The sequence below is a fragment of the Balearica regulorum genome, chromosome 7 (assembly GCF_011004875.1).
Source record: "Balearica regulorum gibbericeps isolate bBalReg1 chromosome 7, bBalReg1.pri, whole genome shotgun sequence".
Lineage (NCBI taxonomy): Eukaryota > Metazoa > Chordata > Aves > Gruiformes > Gruidae > Balearica > Balearica regulorum.
In genome coordinates this window covers 18,117,897-18,134,650 of record NC_046190.1, presented here as the reverse complement: position 1 = coordinate 18,134,650, position 16,754 = coordinate 18,117,897, and the positions used below count along the sequence as shown (strand labels likewise).

The following is a 16,754-nucleotide window of genomic DNA, read 5'->3' as shown; positions in this document are numbered from 1 at the left end:
GACTACAATCTGCTAATTTGTTTTGTATTGAGCCACTTAGGAGTCAAAGACCTGATGTCAGGCTGAGACCAGCAACACAATTAACCGGCCAGTGACAGATTCATCCATCCTCCCTGCCAGGCTGTGCCAATCAAAGACAGCATGAAGCAGCGTTTGGAGAAATCGGTAAGAAAACCCATTCTCTAAGTAGCCTGTGGAGGCTGTTGATTGACAGGTTTTGAATATAGCTGCAGAAAACCACCACCCCTTCACCCTCACTGCAAGCTGTGAAATTAGGCTTTTGCTGCCAATCACAGAAACAATCAAATAACACAAACTGCCATCCTCAGCATAAAAGAAAATAACAAAACTTATCTGTTAAATCTAAGAAGTTAAGCTGAAGAATGAATTTAACAATATGAAATGACATAATAAAAACCTTTCTGAAAATGCAAAGAAAATAAACATACAGGTTTCATCAGTCATAAAAACTAAAGCATGGTATTACTTAACATCAGGACTAAAATCCAATTTTTGGACTACTGACAAAACCCAAGTATATTAAAAAACACTAACAGAATTTTTAAGACTCAATTTTACTTCCAGTCTGCCCCAAATTCTACTGGTAATATTCAAAAACACCTACTTGAAAGTAATTTGTAACTGTTACTTTTCAAGTCATTCTTTTCCAGAGAGTTGTCCAATACTAACTTTGTACTGACAAAACACGTCTAGAATAAAATATTTCAGCTAATTCTAAACTTAGATTAAAAACATTTACATATACACCCTCTATAATTTCAAATTAACTGATCTGAAAATAAGAGCTATGACTTTTCTTTAACTGTTCAAAATAAAAAATGCAGGTCCTTAATAACAAATTTGATGATCCAATTGATTTAATGAGATTAATGGCTGCATAATGAAATTTTTATTTGCTTTTTGATTCAAAGTATCTAGTGGTACTATAAACTGCAATACAAACTTAAAATGGGATGTAAAAGAACCTGGAAAAAAGCAATAATCTCAGAAGGTCAAATTCTTGTGACTTCAGAAAACAGAACCATTAAAAGCTGCATGACTCACAAATTATAACCTTTCAACAGCAACACAGCCTCTGTGCTCTGCATCTCTGAAATTCTGGTAGTGCTTGGTCATGACACAACCAGCACACTGACACCTATTCAACATTAACAGGAAATATTTCTACACAAAATATTCAGTATTCCTAGTGCTCATGACACTTACTAGCTAGATAGTTCAACATCAGACTTAGTATTCAAATCATAGAAGTGTTCACTGGAATGAACCACCACAGTCACCTAGTCCAGCCTCCTACTTGGAGTAGGACTATTGCCAACACTGTCCTTTTTTCTGGCTGCGCCTTCAAAACAACTGAGGATGGGAATTCCACAGCCTCTCTGGTCAACCTTCTCCAATGCTACTCTCTTCACACAAACTTCTTCCCTAATGCCAAAGCGTCATCTCCCAAGTTTCTACCTCTGACCATAGCCATAGGTGAATTTGTCAGTCCTACCAAGAAGAGCTTGGCTCCATTACCTTTGTGTCTGTCCTTCAAGAGGTTGTAGGCTGTCACGAGGTCTCTCCCCAGCCTTCTCTTTAACAGACTAAAAAATCCACCTCCCTAAACCTCCATTTGTAACTCATGTGCTCTAGGCTCCTAACAACTTGGAAACCCACTGCTAGATCCTCTCTCCAGATCCAGAGCTACTACTCAGCCAATCATTTTCCAGACTGTAGCAGTGAACGGGGTTATTCCCACACTGTGTACTCTAAGTGCCTTACACATTTGTTCACTTAAGCAGTGTACAGCAACAAGATTCAACCACATTACAGTTATTAGAGAAAATTAGTAAAAGTAAGTTCAGAAATTCAGTATTCAGAAGCCACTTACAATATTAATTTCAACATAATATTAATTTCAACACTTTCATTATCATGAAAATTATCATTATACCAACTCAAAAGAAACTCCTTATAAAAAAATCGATGACCTGAAAATAATCCGGGCTTGTAATAATTCTTAAATGCAATCCATCATCATCTTTAAAAAATAAATAAATTTGAGCACACACATTTCTTTGACCCCAGGCAGATGCAGCAAAGAAATAATGGAACTTTCAGTGACTCTTTACTCTGTTATATTACTCTACCCTTATTCTGTATGTGTGTCTCATAGTTGCATTTTGGTACCTGATCTCTTTTCCAAAAGGTCTCATAGTCTCCTCTAAATTATCTCATTTGGGATGTAAGGCACACCCTACTACCCTTCTGCAAGGTTTTTAGGGCTCCTGCTGTCCCAGTGTACAAAAGCCCGATGTTAGTAATTAACCTGATCCCTGCATGCAACTACACAAGGTACTCAGCAAGTCACCAGTGAAACAGAAGGGTCTTTTATTAAATGATTAAAATTGAAGCAATAAGCCTGCAGGCAGTTCATAGTTTTTCAGTTCACATGCTTTTTCTTCATCTTGCATCTACTTACCGACATAGCTGCATGGTCATTGTTGTTATTCTGAGAAGGAAACCAGTAAGGCAATCAAAACAAAAAAAATTAAGATGTACTGTCAACATCCAAAAAAAAAAAAAAAAGAATAAAAAAATTGGTAGCAATAAAAGGTAAGGAAAAGCTTCCAAAAAGACAACTACAGCTACACAATTCCTTACTTTTTTTAAAACCTGTGAACTTATATAGTATTTTGTTGAGGCATAACAAAGAGATTATCATTTAAATAATACTAGTTCAGCAATAAAATATTTTTCTGTAATAAGGAACTATATGCCAAAATATCAAAGTAGCAAACTTAAATGATGAAGCATCTGTTGATATGCCTTTCCAGAAAGTTTTCATTACAAGAAATAATATATTCCAAAATATTTAGATTTAAAAAATAAATGTCATGTTTACTGCCTTGGCTTACAGAGGCTATCTGTACGTCATTAACGCACTTCGTTCAAGCAAGACTTAGAATGGCTCAGGACAGTAAGAATCTAAATGTAACATGACCCATTCATAAATTTTAACATAAATCTAATGGTAATTAGATTTAACATATGGGTTTTAACATAAATCTAATGGTAATTAGATTTATGGAGGGTGGAATAAAGCTATTTTCTTTTCCAAAACTGTTTCATAAGCACAGTACACAAGTACAGAGGAGAAAACTAAAATGTAAAACTTAGGAGAAAAAAAAAAAAGCTTCAGAGACACAAGACGTTTCCAGTGATTCAATGGAGATATCAGACCCCAAATAAGCTGTGCCACAAAGTGTGCAGGTTTGGTAAAATTGAGATCACGGTCTACTGATTTAGATCTCTAATTTCCAATAAAAATAACACAAATTGCATAAAATAGATATTTAACATAAGATGTATTTTGTAAAAGTTACATCTACATTGTTACAGAAATACTCCAGTATAGCCCCACATGGAAGCACAAAAGGAGACACATGGCTGTGCATTTACACAGCTTATACATACAGCTAAAATAAAACAAGACTAATGACAGGAACCCAACAACTGCAACAAAAAATTGTTAAAGAACTTATCCTAACACTTCTACAAGACGACTAGAGTTTGAAACAATATCAAAGAGAAAGTCAGTGACCCCTGAACAAGACTATGGAGGACTCGTGTGGCCAACTAGTGTCCCTAGCCCTAGCACAACACCCTCTAACATGATCAGATATGCTAGGGTAGGAAGAGAAGAGATTCCTCTACTTGTCCTGTTCTTTTCCTTACTAAAATTACAGCTGGTAGCTAGGACTTCTGTTTGATTTTTAATTACAGAAAAGGTTCTGAGAAACTATTTTGAGCAGTGGAATGTTTCTGCCAGCCATACAAAAACTATGGAAATGACACGGTGACTTTAATGGAATAATCCATCAGTGAAAATGAATACTAAAACTTTTGCAAATCTTAACTATGGCATATGAGAATCTCAGTTTAGGTGTCCAAAGCACTTATTATTTTAAGGAGTTATGGAACCTAGTTCTGGGCTTATCTTTGAAAACACATTTACTATAAATTTCTCTTAATGAAAATAACTTACTATTACAAATCTAACTAGAATCATCATAATGAAACTGTATACACATTTTCATATAACCTCCACAGCTCATGCACAACAACATTCGTAGGACTGCATGTTTCCACAATTGGCCAAGCCAGAATAGCAAGTGATACACAGGATAAGACAAAAATTACAAGAAACCTCTTGCCGTACCAGACTAGTCATCTATACGACATCCTGCCTGTTACCTGACCAGAGTCTGAAATTACCAAATAACCTCTTCACAGCAACCAGCTTTCTCCGAAGGTTGACTTGTGGCCCCAGGTGCATATTTCTACTCCTTTCACGCTTTTCAAGCCCTAATGCCACAGCTGCTTTTTTCCGTTCCTCTTAAAACATTACTTTGTTCTGTCAGTGGCTCACTTCCAAACAGCTGTATCACAACATACATTCATGACCAACTTCTGTACATCCTTCTCTAGAAGTTGCACATATCTGAACTGCTATGTGCATATGGCCATTGAAGAGTAGTGCCATTTGTTCACACAGTTTTGCACATTAGGTTACAATGAATTTAACTACCTAACAAACTTGCTATTCTTTATCAAAAATCGCTCAACTGATTTAGCATAGAAGCACACACCTCACATGTCACATTCACATCAATATTACGTGATACTTTTTGAGTGAGTTATGCCTTTGAGTCAGTAAAAAAAGACAAGACTAAAGAATCACAGTCTCTTCACATGCGATTTGGAAGACCAGATAAGCCTACTATGCCAGCAACTTCAAAACCTTGCTGTGCTCATGAAGAAATTATCTTTTACTTCCAGTCTGGAGCCTCAAAACATTCTATGCATTGAGGACTTACTCTTTATCGGCATTGCACATGGGTAAAGCACTCAGACTTCAGTGTGACAGCAGCAACCAAGGACAAGCTGATGAAAAGCAGATGCAGCTTAAAAGACTTACTGAAGATATAGACCTATAAAGCTACAAAGTATTATGATGATAGATCGAACTAATCTTTTTTTTGTCTTAAAGCAAGGGGAAATCAGACAACAGAATGTAACAATTAGTACATAAAACAGGTTAACAGTACCCTTTTACCCAGGAAGAAGTAACACAGGATATATTTGATTATGAACAAGGATTCATTTCAATGAAGCTCAGTTAACTAGAATCAAATGACATTTTATGATCAAAACTATTTAGCTAAAAATAACCTTCGAGAATCAAAAACCTCCATAATCTTATGCACAAATGCAGGATTTGCACCAATTCTGCATTGTCTGAATCAATGCATGTGTACACAGAACCAATATGGTTAATTAAAAAGGTCATCTCTAGAAAAGTGCATGAGTTCTTACACTAGTTGTAAATTAGCTGTTATTAACAATATTACTCAAGTATTTGAAAGTATTTTCTAAGTATTACCATAGGTAAGCATCACCAACATACAGAAACACATCTGAAAATACGTCTGTACTGAAAAAAATTTAAAAATACAACTGCCAGCATGTGCACAATTCAAAAATCACATCTATCTTCAAAATCTTAGTATTTTAAAACAAAATAATGTTCCGATAGTTTGAAATTAAGCTTAATTTTGAACACTTACAGGTAAATGAGTAAAAACTTGAAATGTGCTTCTTAAAAAGTTAATAAGGTCCATTAAGTATCCACTGGCTCTTCCATCCGATTCAGACATTGTCCAATCATAATCAGCAATCTGAATAAATTCATCTATTTTTTGGTTAAGTTTTGTGTATATTTCTCCTTCTGCAGCATGCCTTGCATCCTGAAAAAAAAAAATTATGTGCAATTGTCAGAATTCTAAAATATTATTAGAATGCAGATAAAATTATATTCATCAACAAAACAGAAGTCTTGTGGTTTTCTTAAATTCAAAAAATATTTTATTTAAGTCAGTATTTTAGCTTCCATCTTACAATTAGTCTAAGGTTGTGTTTTTTAAAATACTCCCATAATGTATACTATGAGTGTTTATAACAGAATATGCCTACACAATAATCTAAGTTCTCAGAGACAAATGAAATGAATTTTAATTTGGAAACAAAGCAATTGCTTTACTCTCTTCACAACAACCACCTTTAATTCAGCCTTACAAATTTATCAACTTTGACACAAAGTTTATTTGCCCTCTTTTACAAAGAAGAAAATAAAAGAACCTAATTATTTTATCTGTTACAGCTAGAGGTCCAGCAATCGTATGATTTTTATGTAATTAATGTCTTAAAGCTGCACATCTGAAGAATACTCATCACTTTTCATCCTCCTTTAAATATGCCGATCATGACACACCGTGATTCAGAACACCCCCCTACTTCATCCCACCCCTACTTTTTGTTCTGCCACCACCTAGATTCTACTTTTCAGAACAGTGGAGAGGTGAAGTCTAGCATTTACTGTGAAGTGAGTTTATGATGCTATCTGCCTTATTTGTTTAGGGGACATCCTCATAGATGCAATGGGACCTATGTACAGATGCTTGATAAAGTTTATCTTGCTGGAAAGGCATGCTTTTGCACGCATTACTCGATAAATTCTATGTTCTAATATGGGTTCAACATGAAACTTTCTTCACTTATCTTCAGAAAGAATTCAAGATACTTGATTTAAAGTGAACTAGTCAGTTGCTGAAGGTTTTTAGAGAAAAAAAAGTAGGCTGAATGTACTGGAGCAACATAAAAATGGATTAAATTCCCATCGCTGGTTTCCTCTGGGAGAAAGCAGTCCAAAAACATGGCACTTCAGGAAAAGGTGTAAATAGGAAAGGCAAAAAGAAAAAAAAAATCAAAATTATCTGAGCTTAAAGGTGGCATTGCACTGAGTGTGTCAAATTCAGTCGTCAGCCAGACCCTAGGCTGTGAGGCACTTCAGGAGGAAGCAAAAAAGCATGCGGCTCTGCCACGTAGAAATATCAAAGTACAGTTCCCTAAAAATAGCACTTTTACTACCAAATCAACTAGTAAAAGACTCCATTGAAGAGCTCTCCCAATCCAACACATAAGAATCTACCAACCTATTAACATGTCAAATAAAGTAAGATGCTGACATCCACAATTTTGTAGATGGCTATGACTATAAAAGCCTCAATTTAAGTCAAGTCTATGTTTAAAGTTTTTAAATAAGAAGACCTCAGTTTCAACAATCTATAATGGCAAGACTTGCAAATATATCTGCTTAGGTTTAGTGTGGTGGCCTGGTTTTTTGGGTTGTTTTGGGTTTTTTTCTGTTTAAAAACTAAGTAATTTATGGAGTGGTTGTATCATCTTCACCAGTTAAGTGCTTCTAGTAACTGGCAATGACAAGACTAGTCCTTCAGGTTTTGTTTCTGGAAGGCTGTTTTGAGCTACCTTTTATTTTGATTTGGTTACTGGGTTACAACTGGAGCAGCATGCTGCCAGTACTAAGTGAGGAGTGCTGCTCTATCCCCTGAGATAACTGTGGACAGCCGAGCAATTGGATTTCAATCCCGGAAGTTACTTCTGAGAAGCAGCACTGTGAATCCCATGCACACGTCAAGAAAGCGTGAGTTAGAATATTCAGGTTTGCAATGACTCCTAGAGACAGGTGAATTAACTCCATCTCTTCTTTTAAGGTGGTGACAGAATTGCATCAAAAACCAAAAATCTCACCAGATATCCCCCAATTATAAAAGTGAAAAGGGCAAATGACGTGGTTTCATTACATGGCTTCTTTCTCAGAGCATGTCCTGAAGCCCTGCACAGGATTTGATGCTGTGTATCTGGCTCTTCAACAGCTGTCACGCAGCTTAATGCTGAGACCCTGTCAAAAACTTCTATCAACATGATCTGCAAATACGTCTATTTATGCTTAGTATGACTGCTCAATTAAACAAAGGAAAACAATGGTCATTCAAAGCCGGAAAATGTGCCTATAAATACTGGAAAATACACACTTTGTTATTATGACAAAATGAAACAAGTTTTGGTTTTGTGGTTGTTGTTTTTTTTATTTCCACCCGTGTGAAACAATGCTTGGAGAGTTTGAAGGACATCTTAAAATGAGATCTTATATAAAAAAATAAAACGAGAAAAAACACCCCTCTAAAACAGTAGCCATGAAATAGGTCTGAAGACTTCTATTAAAAAAATACAGCATAGATGTACTTCTAAGATCATCTCATGGAATGTAAATGTGATCAATGCTGCTAATAAAAGGAGATTTTGACCACTTAGAAAGAATGAAGGTGACATGATTTGCCACCAGGAGATGAATTTAATAACAGTAGAACATAACAAACTCTGTGAGGGCCCAGTTGGGGAAATGCAAGCAGTTTTTCATTAAAATAGAGAGGGGAAAAAAAAATACAGGGATTAACGAGAAAAGAATTTTCTACTATAAGTGGAGAACACTGTGCTAACAAGTTCTCCAGGGAAAGAGACAGGAGAGAAACCATTAAAAAAAGTTCCTATGTGTTTGCCAGTGTTCCTTCTGTATTTTTCCAAAGTGCATAGATACTAAGCTCACTAAACAGATATAATATTCTGTTCCCTCCAACAGAACTTAGATAGTTTATAGGATAAACATAATGTACAGCATAAGCAATCAGCACAAAATCTAATGCAAACTTTCAACTGCATTTATTAAATGAAATTCAAGGATAAAGAGCACCTTACCTCTTAACAAAATCAAAGACTATGGCTGCATTAAGTGTTTTGTTGGAATGTTAAAAAGATTATGGATTGACCTTGCATGAAAATATTTGTAGCTATGCAAATTCAAAGACACTCATGCACTATCAGTACACAACAAGCAAACTAGGCAGCCTAAATCTTAAGGACAGGGCAAAATCAGTAAAACTACTGGTAGGGCAATGGTAATGTAACTACAGTTGTGAGGCCAGATCCTTTCTGTCTTGCCTTATTCATTAAATTCTTAGCGGGAAAAAAAAAAAGACAGTTAATGGGAAAATTGTTGGCAATCAACTGGAAATATAGTTTCTTGCAATGATGATGCCTTATTCCACCTCACCCATCTTTTAACATCTATGCCAGAGGGGATATTATAATAGGATAGACTATATATTGCATCAAGAGGAAAAAATGAAGTACAGAAAACAGAACTACTCTCAAGAGGATTAGTCCTCTTTATCCCATAAATACAAGAAATCACCCTCCTTTGTTTCAGTGTACATTGAAAAACCCCCAAATACCTAAAGTTCTAGTTGCAGCTGCTTTGGAATCATAGAATCATCCCTGATGACTTTTTGTTTTGTTTTGTCTTGTCTCTCTTCCAAAAATTTCTGTATAGAAGCCCCAAATGACTAAGGCGGTAACGCACTGGGTGAATTAACAGCATAAGTAACCTATACAAGATTATTCTTCTGTGAGAATGTTTTCTTCAGAAAGAAAACCCCAAACTACCCCCCAAGCACACACATTTGCTTCAATTCTAAACCAAAAAAGCTATTCAGCCAGACTCAGTCAATGAAATAATATCTGCCATATTTTATGTATATGAATATCGAAACTTGGTTCTTCGATGTACACAACCACCTGGTGTTTGAAGAAGTACCTAGCACTCAACCACCACCAGAGCAGGAAGGATCTCTAAGCATCTCTACACCTGTCCCGAGTGCCACAGCGCAGGAAGGTTTCTGGCCTGAGACCAAAGCATTTGTGCACTCAGCACAGTGAGCCCAGTTGTTGGGATCTTGTTTTGGATCTTACTATAGTCATTATAACATAAAACAGCCTAAGCAAGGATCATAATTTTGACTAAATTATCTTCAGAATAAATCTCAGTCATCTTGAGTTACCTGAGATTATGTGTATAAATTCTCTTCAGCAATTTCATTTTTACATGCCGGTTTCTCATTAACAACACGTCTGTCTTCCGAATGAAAAAGGACTAAGGCCTTTCAAATACTATTGTGGAGGGGGACTTCACAGATAAGAGTATGGTTTTGGCTCTGCCAAGGACATCAGACGTGACTATAGAAGTTACTTAGTATTTTTGCTTTAATTTCCTCTCTTCAAAATCCTTAAAAAATTTTATATAGACAAGTGCAAGAACAACTAGGAGAACTTCACCTACTAATGAGATGAGGAGCCATATATAGAAAGAAAACTACAACATTTTTTATTTTAGGATTATTTTATACTCAGCTTACAAATGTTGCCATGCTAACTGTTGACATTACAATTGTCTATGCTGAGTATGTATCACCAATGATTTACTTTAACTTTTTGAGACATAAGCTTAAACACTTCTGCCATTTCTGAAAAAATATCAGAGAAAATACAGTTTGTGCAGATAAGCAGTTGCCATAAATGCATGGTGTTTATGAAAACAGTCAAGTTCCCACTGTTCATTTTAACAAGTATTATTGTGTATATATATTTAAAGGACATGTAAATAAAATATGAATTCTAAAAAAGTAACTGAATAATTTACACTTTGTACCACATTCTTAACACTGCTTTTATATTACTGTTACACAATTTGAAAATATACCACAAAATATTTCTATTGTAGAATAAAAACAAATAAATAAAAAAGTTTAGATTAAACTAGCTAGTTTCCTCGATTCCATTCAGAAAGGGGAGATGTTACACAAATTGGAGCTTAATCTATTGAAAACTTCTGGTGCAGTTAAGCTTAGCTTGTCGTTTCGTAACTTAATAAAAGATGCATCTGAAAGGGAATATTGATGCTTCTCACGTAGTGACAGATTTCAGATCATACCGATAACATAAAACCCAGTGTTTATCTGCTCAGTGTTACAATTGAATTCTTAACAGTTTAGAATTGGTTTAGAGTTAAAAATGAGAAAGTGTGCACCTCTGCCCTTACCCCCTTTTGTTTTAAAATGCTTAATTTATAGTGATTGTAATATAACTTTTCAGACATAGTCATATAACTGATGACATATACCATACCTTAAATGTAGAAAGTCCATAAAGTCTTGCAGTGTGAACAGTCACTTGTGAAATATTTGTAATGTTAGATATAAAATCCTCAAGGTATTTACAGGCTTGTTCCAGGTGTGTTGTGTTTATGATGATTTGAACAAGCTACAAGAGACAAAAAATACTTGTAAAAATCCTTTTTTTATCACCTATTGTCATTTGATTTTGTAAATGGTTACTTCTTTCAGCAACAATGCTACTGGAAATGAATTACAGTATTTCAGGTTACCACCTATTACCTGTTAATTTTCAAGTTTGCTTTCAAATACCACTAAGGAGTAAAACTACAGTTTACATACAAATGATGCCATTTTAAAAATGAAGACTGAAGAACCAAATTAGTGAAATAAATACAATTGATATTTTAGAATTAAAAAAGGCAAAATAAAGGAAAATATATTGCCAAAAGCAAATGACTAATTTGAACCATAAAAAGAATTAAAAAAAAATACTGCTATAAAAAAAAATACAAATAATATCACACTATTGTCTGCAGAATGGTGCATTCTGAAGTTAGTGAATTTCCAAAATAAGGTTGTCAACTCCTCCCCTCCCTGACAATGGTAATAATCTGCTTGTACATTACATAATGTTTTTATAAGCAGGATCTGCATTTGCATTCACAAATTAGACAACATATGTAATGCATAGTAACTGAAATATCAGTATATTATATCTTAGTTCTCACTGCATACTGTTTTAGTGAAAACTAATGTAATGCTTAGAAAAATAAGTTTTCTCTTTTTAACATGTACCTGCAGTGAATGTTCAGCCTGATTCAGTGTCTCACCCTGTCTTACTCTGTCCAATAAACAAATTAAACCAAGAGCCCTGACAAAGAAAAACATGCACAAACCAACTAAAATATTTTAATTGCAATTACTATAGAAAAAGTTTCATGTGTTAGAGTGCACTTGAGATTTTAGATTTCTTGATCTGGTAGGTTTACTCTGAAACTTTACACAGTTCATGTGAGAGATTTGCTGTTCCCCTCTTTTTTTTTTTTTAATAGAAAGAAAAAGAAATTCAACAATGCACTACTAATTGCTAGACAGGAGCAGAACACATGAACCATGCTCTGTATGCAGCCAAAGAAGTAAGAGTCTTTGGCTTATTTCCTGCAAATCTCGGTTTATCATACAGAAGACAAAATTCTTTCATTGTCATCTCTCTCTCAAAAGGCATCCCTGTGTAAATACACTTCCAACTAGACCAAACACTGTATTGTATTATTTATGTAACAGATATTGATGCTTTTTAATACATCTTTCACGTCTTTAAATTTTCAAATCTTAAAGCAAACACTACTTGTTTTTCTTACACAGAATCTAAATTTTCTTACACAGTGTATCTACATTTACAAGAATAGTTTTAGCACTAATTGTCTTAAAAACAGTTTGGAGTATGTGTTTTAAAACTTACCTCTGTTAAACCTATATGAGGCTTTTTAATTAGGTTCTGTAAACAACAACTTAGAGTTCTTGTAAGCAGCAAATTTGTAGATTTTCTGAGCATATCATCTATTTCTGTTGAGCTGAAAAAAATATTTATTTTTATAACTATGCTGTACATGCCAATACTTTGACAGTAATACTTAATTTTTTTTTTTTTCCCCTGCAAAGGGAACTTTTCACGTTAAGAATTCCCTATGTGCATTTAATTTCTGGTTGCTTCAAGTATTCTGTGTTCTAACACACAGAACGCATCTTTCACTTACCAAATTATCCATTAACTGAATTTCAACATTGCAGCAAAACCTGTTATTTTCAGATTTTGGACATGTTTATTGACACAGCAGTTTGGAAAGAGTAATTTGTGGGGTTTAATGAGTTACCGAGGAGGTCAGCACGCACTCATTAGTACGTGTAAATTATAAACAGTATCAATTAAGAATGCGTAAAAGCAAATCATTTACACCTTTAACAGTGCAGAAGTGGGTGACCAGCCATGAATACCTTCCAGATTTCAGATCTATGAATGTTATTTTATGTAAATAAAACTAAGCTTTTGAATGCCACAAGAGGAAGAGAAATAGGATAATTGTGATGTTTTCCAACAGAAAAAGGTGGGATGGAAGAGGGAATGAACATGCAGTCAGCACATTTTGTTGCACAACAAATCATTGCTAGGGAAACTCAAAGCACTGAGAAGGGAAAAAACATTCAAAGTAATCAGGGATGCTACGCAATTATTTCTGAAATGGTCATTACCAAAGTATATTTCTCAAATCTTACATGCTTTGTTAAATAAATAAAATCTCTAGATTATTCAAACCAATCAATACTGTTAAAAAAAATCCAATCCTGCAGTGGTTTAGACTGCTTACCATGCCAAGCTACCTTCACCCATAAAGACATACACATATCATATACAATATATATATACACATATGAAGTATATGCTATAGCATTGGGAACTGTATATTACTTACATATAAAGAAGTTTATAAGTAAATTATGAAACAAGCACAGCTAGCAAGTAGACAAGAAAATGTATTTTCAATGTAATATATATTTTTAGGTCACCTGGAAGTTATCGGTTACCTTATGGTCACATTCCTCATTTAAGCTTACCTGCGGTGAAGTGACTCTGAAAACTTAAGGCTTGCATAAATAAATTCCTTCACCTGGATATAAATCTGAGGCACTGACTGAGACATTGGAAGCTTCTTTGGAAAGGATTGCTGTAAAAATAAAAGATAATACAATCTTACACTTGAAACTGAATCTAAAGAAAGCCTGGTATTAAATGCAACAATTAGAAAGCCACTTAACACTGTCAATATTTTAATCTGTCTTAAGCTTTTCTGTTTTTTATCAAATACAGTGATACGTGTTGGGCTGACTTCTACCTCTGTGTAAATAGCTTATAAGCAAAATAGAACTTTATCACTTATTTAACTTACAATAAAGTTTGAAGACTTTATGTAATTTAAGATCCCTCTGTAGAAAGCAATTTACAAACACACATTAAAAAACAGGTCTCAAACCACTTTTAATCTGAATGAACATGATAGATGGAAGTGGGATGAGAGGTTCAAAAATGCAAACTTTTTTTTTTTGCAGTGAAAAAAACCAAAACAAAAAAGGCGTGAGATGTTCAATATATCTGGGATTTTCACAGAATCTTGACTATGTTTAGGCATGTATATTTACTATCATATATTTACTTTCGCTCAATGGCTCACCAAACCAAAGCAGTTTGAATTCATTTCAACAATTTGGATTAACATGTGGTAAATACTAGTAGTCTGAAAGAACAAAGTTGTGCTTCTTCAATTTTACAGCTGATATTTTATTTGGGAAGACAAAAAGAAATACATTCAATTAAATCTACACATACCAAATAGACATTGAATACATAATTTTTGAAATCTGCAAAACAATTAATTTTCTGTTTACTCTATGACTAATGAATGAGAAAAGTAACTAACAATTGGTATCATCCCTGGAGAATTCAATTTCTCTAAAAAAAAAAAGCATTAATCAACACCAGATCAACATCTGTGTATTAAAAAAATGCAAGACAAAACAGATTACCTTGATGTTTTCCTAATCATACCTCTTTATTTAAGATTAGGTGGTGTGACAATTATGTGGTGCAAGTGCAAGGCTTTTGTGTCATTCAACAGCAAACATTTTTTAAACAATAAAATTTACTTTAAATATGTGCTCATCTGATTTAAGCAATTAATTTTTACAGATAAAACAAATACTATTACATACAACTATTTCGGATCATTGCAATATTCTATCAGCAGGGCTTAAGTTGCAACTTTCATATATTCAACAATCTAAGAGAAGTAATTCTTTATCCTCCACAGTGCCTGGCCAATACAGGAGGACACAACACTTTCTGTCTGATTATTAGAGTAGGGAGCAATAAAATAAAACAACCCAGAGATACAAGTCACTTGTTTCACTTCTCAGTACAGAAAGGGAGTAAAATTAGATGATATACTCAAACCATAATAGTTTGGTACATTCAATCTAAGCAACTCCTGTGATAAACTTACCTGTAAACTGTGAGGGTGATTCATCCTAACCTACAGTTAAAAAATGAGACACACACTCATGTTCGTCTCATTTTATACTAAGTGGAGAGAAACAGACATTTTCAAAGGTGAAACTCCCCTTAATCCGTAAAAGGCATCAGAGATGCATCAAATGGAATTAGCCCTCTGGGGTGTCTATTCCTCTCTGTCAGCTACACAGGCTCCTTCAACTACTAGCCTGAACTTACACATCTATTTTTTATTATTTTTATTTAAACATTGAAATGTAGATTAAATTAACTGACCCAATAGGACTTCCCAGTGCCTTACAGCCTGCGGCAACAACAGAAAGGTAAAGTGGATGAGCTTATAAACACCAACCAATAGAAGTGATGTTGGAGCTTTTATAAAGTTTCCCTTCCACATAGATTCCTGCTATCTAATAACACATAAGGGATCACTGCAGTCTTTCTTTCAACAAGGATATTTAATGATTGTTCCTCCTCTATCCCACTGCCTAGTTGACAAAACTTTTAGGAACTCCATTATCTTTGAGACTTCTGCCCCTTTGTTAAATTTGGTTCAACTAAACTGCTTCAAAAATTGCCAGGACAGAAGAAAAAACCCCTCAGACTGCCTTATTTCTAATGACATCCTTCTGCTTTACAGAAAGGTTTCAAGGCTCCTTTCAGAGATATATAAAAAAAATGTTATCCCCGCTTTACAGATGAATTAACAGAGAGATGTGAAGTGACTTATCAGCGTCACGCAGCTGGTCAGTGACAGAGTTGGTAACAGAATCCAACCTGATTCCCAGCTTTACTCTCATGCTCACCAGCCCAACATCCACACACACATGCTGATACATCAGAGAGTGAGAGAGGCTAGCAGATAAAATTATTTAGTGCAAGTTAAAAATCTCTGCAATTTATTAGCAAAATATGTCATACTAAATAGTATCCAAGGTACTGTATACTTCCAACACTGTAAGGGATTTCCATTCTGTTTATCTTTTTTTAGAATTATAACGAATTTGATGGAGGAAAGCATCCAGCAAACACTCTAGAGTTGTCTTCAAAATACAGCAAAAAAACCCACCTTTAGCTTTTCATCTTCACTGCAATACTGTATTAATGACATGCAGCTGTTACATTTCCCTGGTAAATCCCTGCTGAATCATAGAATTAGAGTATCTTTTTACTTTTGCAGATATCTGTAGTGACGGATTGTGTATAAACCAGCTCCCCTCTACAACAGTTACTCCCACTGTCATGTGCTGCTTAGATTTAGCTCCCCTCTACAGACTCCATCATGAGCCTGTTATTTCTTCATTGGTATTACCAAACCCATATTTGAATAGCAGAACACATTAATCAGCTTTCTGTAAATGAAGTTTGTAGTCAAAGAATGGCTGAGGCTATGAAAGATTATCCTACTGGAATGCTAGTATGGCAGAATTATTTACAGTCCCCTCATGTTTATTTTGCTGCACACGCTCAAACACAAATATTTAATTTTAAGAATTAAATACCAAAGTTGCTATCTCTAACAGATCCCTGTTTTACACGTATTTTTGCAATACTACAGCATATACACTGTGAGTTACTAAACTCAATGAGTTGCAACAAAATTTACATTAATTAAAGACAGACTGTATTATAATTACATAAAGACTGTATCAATTAACATGTATTATTAATTTGTTTACAAAACAATGGGTTTCATTATTCACTCAAACATCAGAGCAAATGACTAAAGCCTTAATTTTCATATTTATTTATGACTG

At 34.5% G+C, this 16,754-nt stretch overlaps 1 protein-coding gene across 14 annotated transcripts in view; it reads right to left on the bottom strand.

The window, feature by feature from the left end:
- The window catches only part of EXOC6 (exocyst complex component 6), a 95,697-nt gene that overhangs the window by 37,941 nt on the left and 41,002 nt on the right, over nucleotides 1-16,754 (bottom strand). For 6 of the 14 annotated variants that reach the window (XR_012836341.1, XM_075758240.1, XM_075758236.1 and 3 more), the window contains exons 15-18: nucleotides 13,548-13,657; nucleotides 12,397-12,508; nucleotides 10,945-11,079; nucleotides 5,634-5,813 (exon numbers count right to left, since the gene is read on the bottom strand). Coding sequence is in view for 13 of the 14 variants with exons in the window: in XM_075758240.1 (XP_075614355.1) it covers nucleotides 5,634-5,813; nucleotides 10,945-11,079; nucleotides 12,397-12,508; nucleotides 13,548-13,657 (537 nt within the window). In the remaining variant the exon portion in view is untranslated. Of the gene's footprint in view, nucleotides 1-2,485; nucleotides 2,516-5,633; nucleotides 5,814-10,944; nucleotides 11,080-12,396; nucleotides 12,509-13,547; nucleotides 13,658-14,989; nucleotides 15,020-16,754 lie in introns of all 14 variants that reach the window. The other 8 variants (XM_075758239.1, XM_075758233.1, XM_075758243.1 and 5 more) reach the window with 3 other exon arrangements.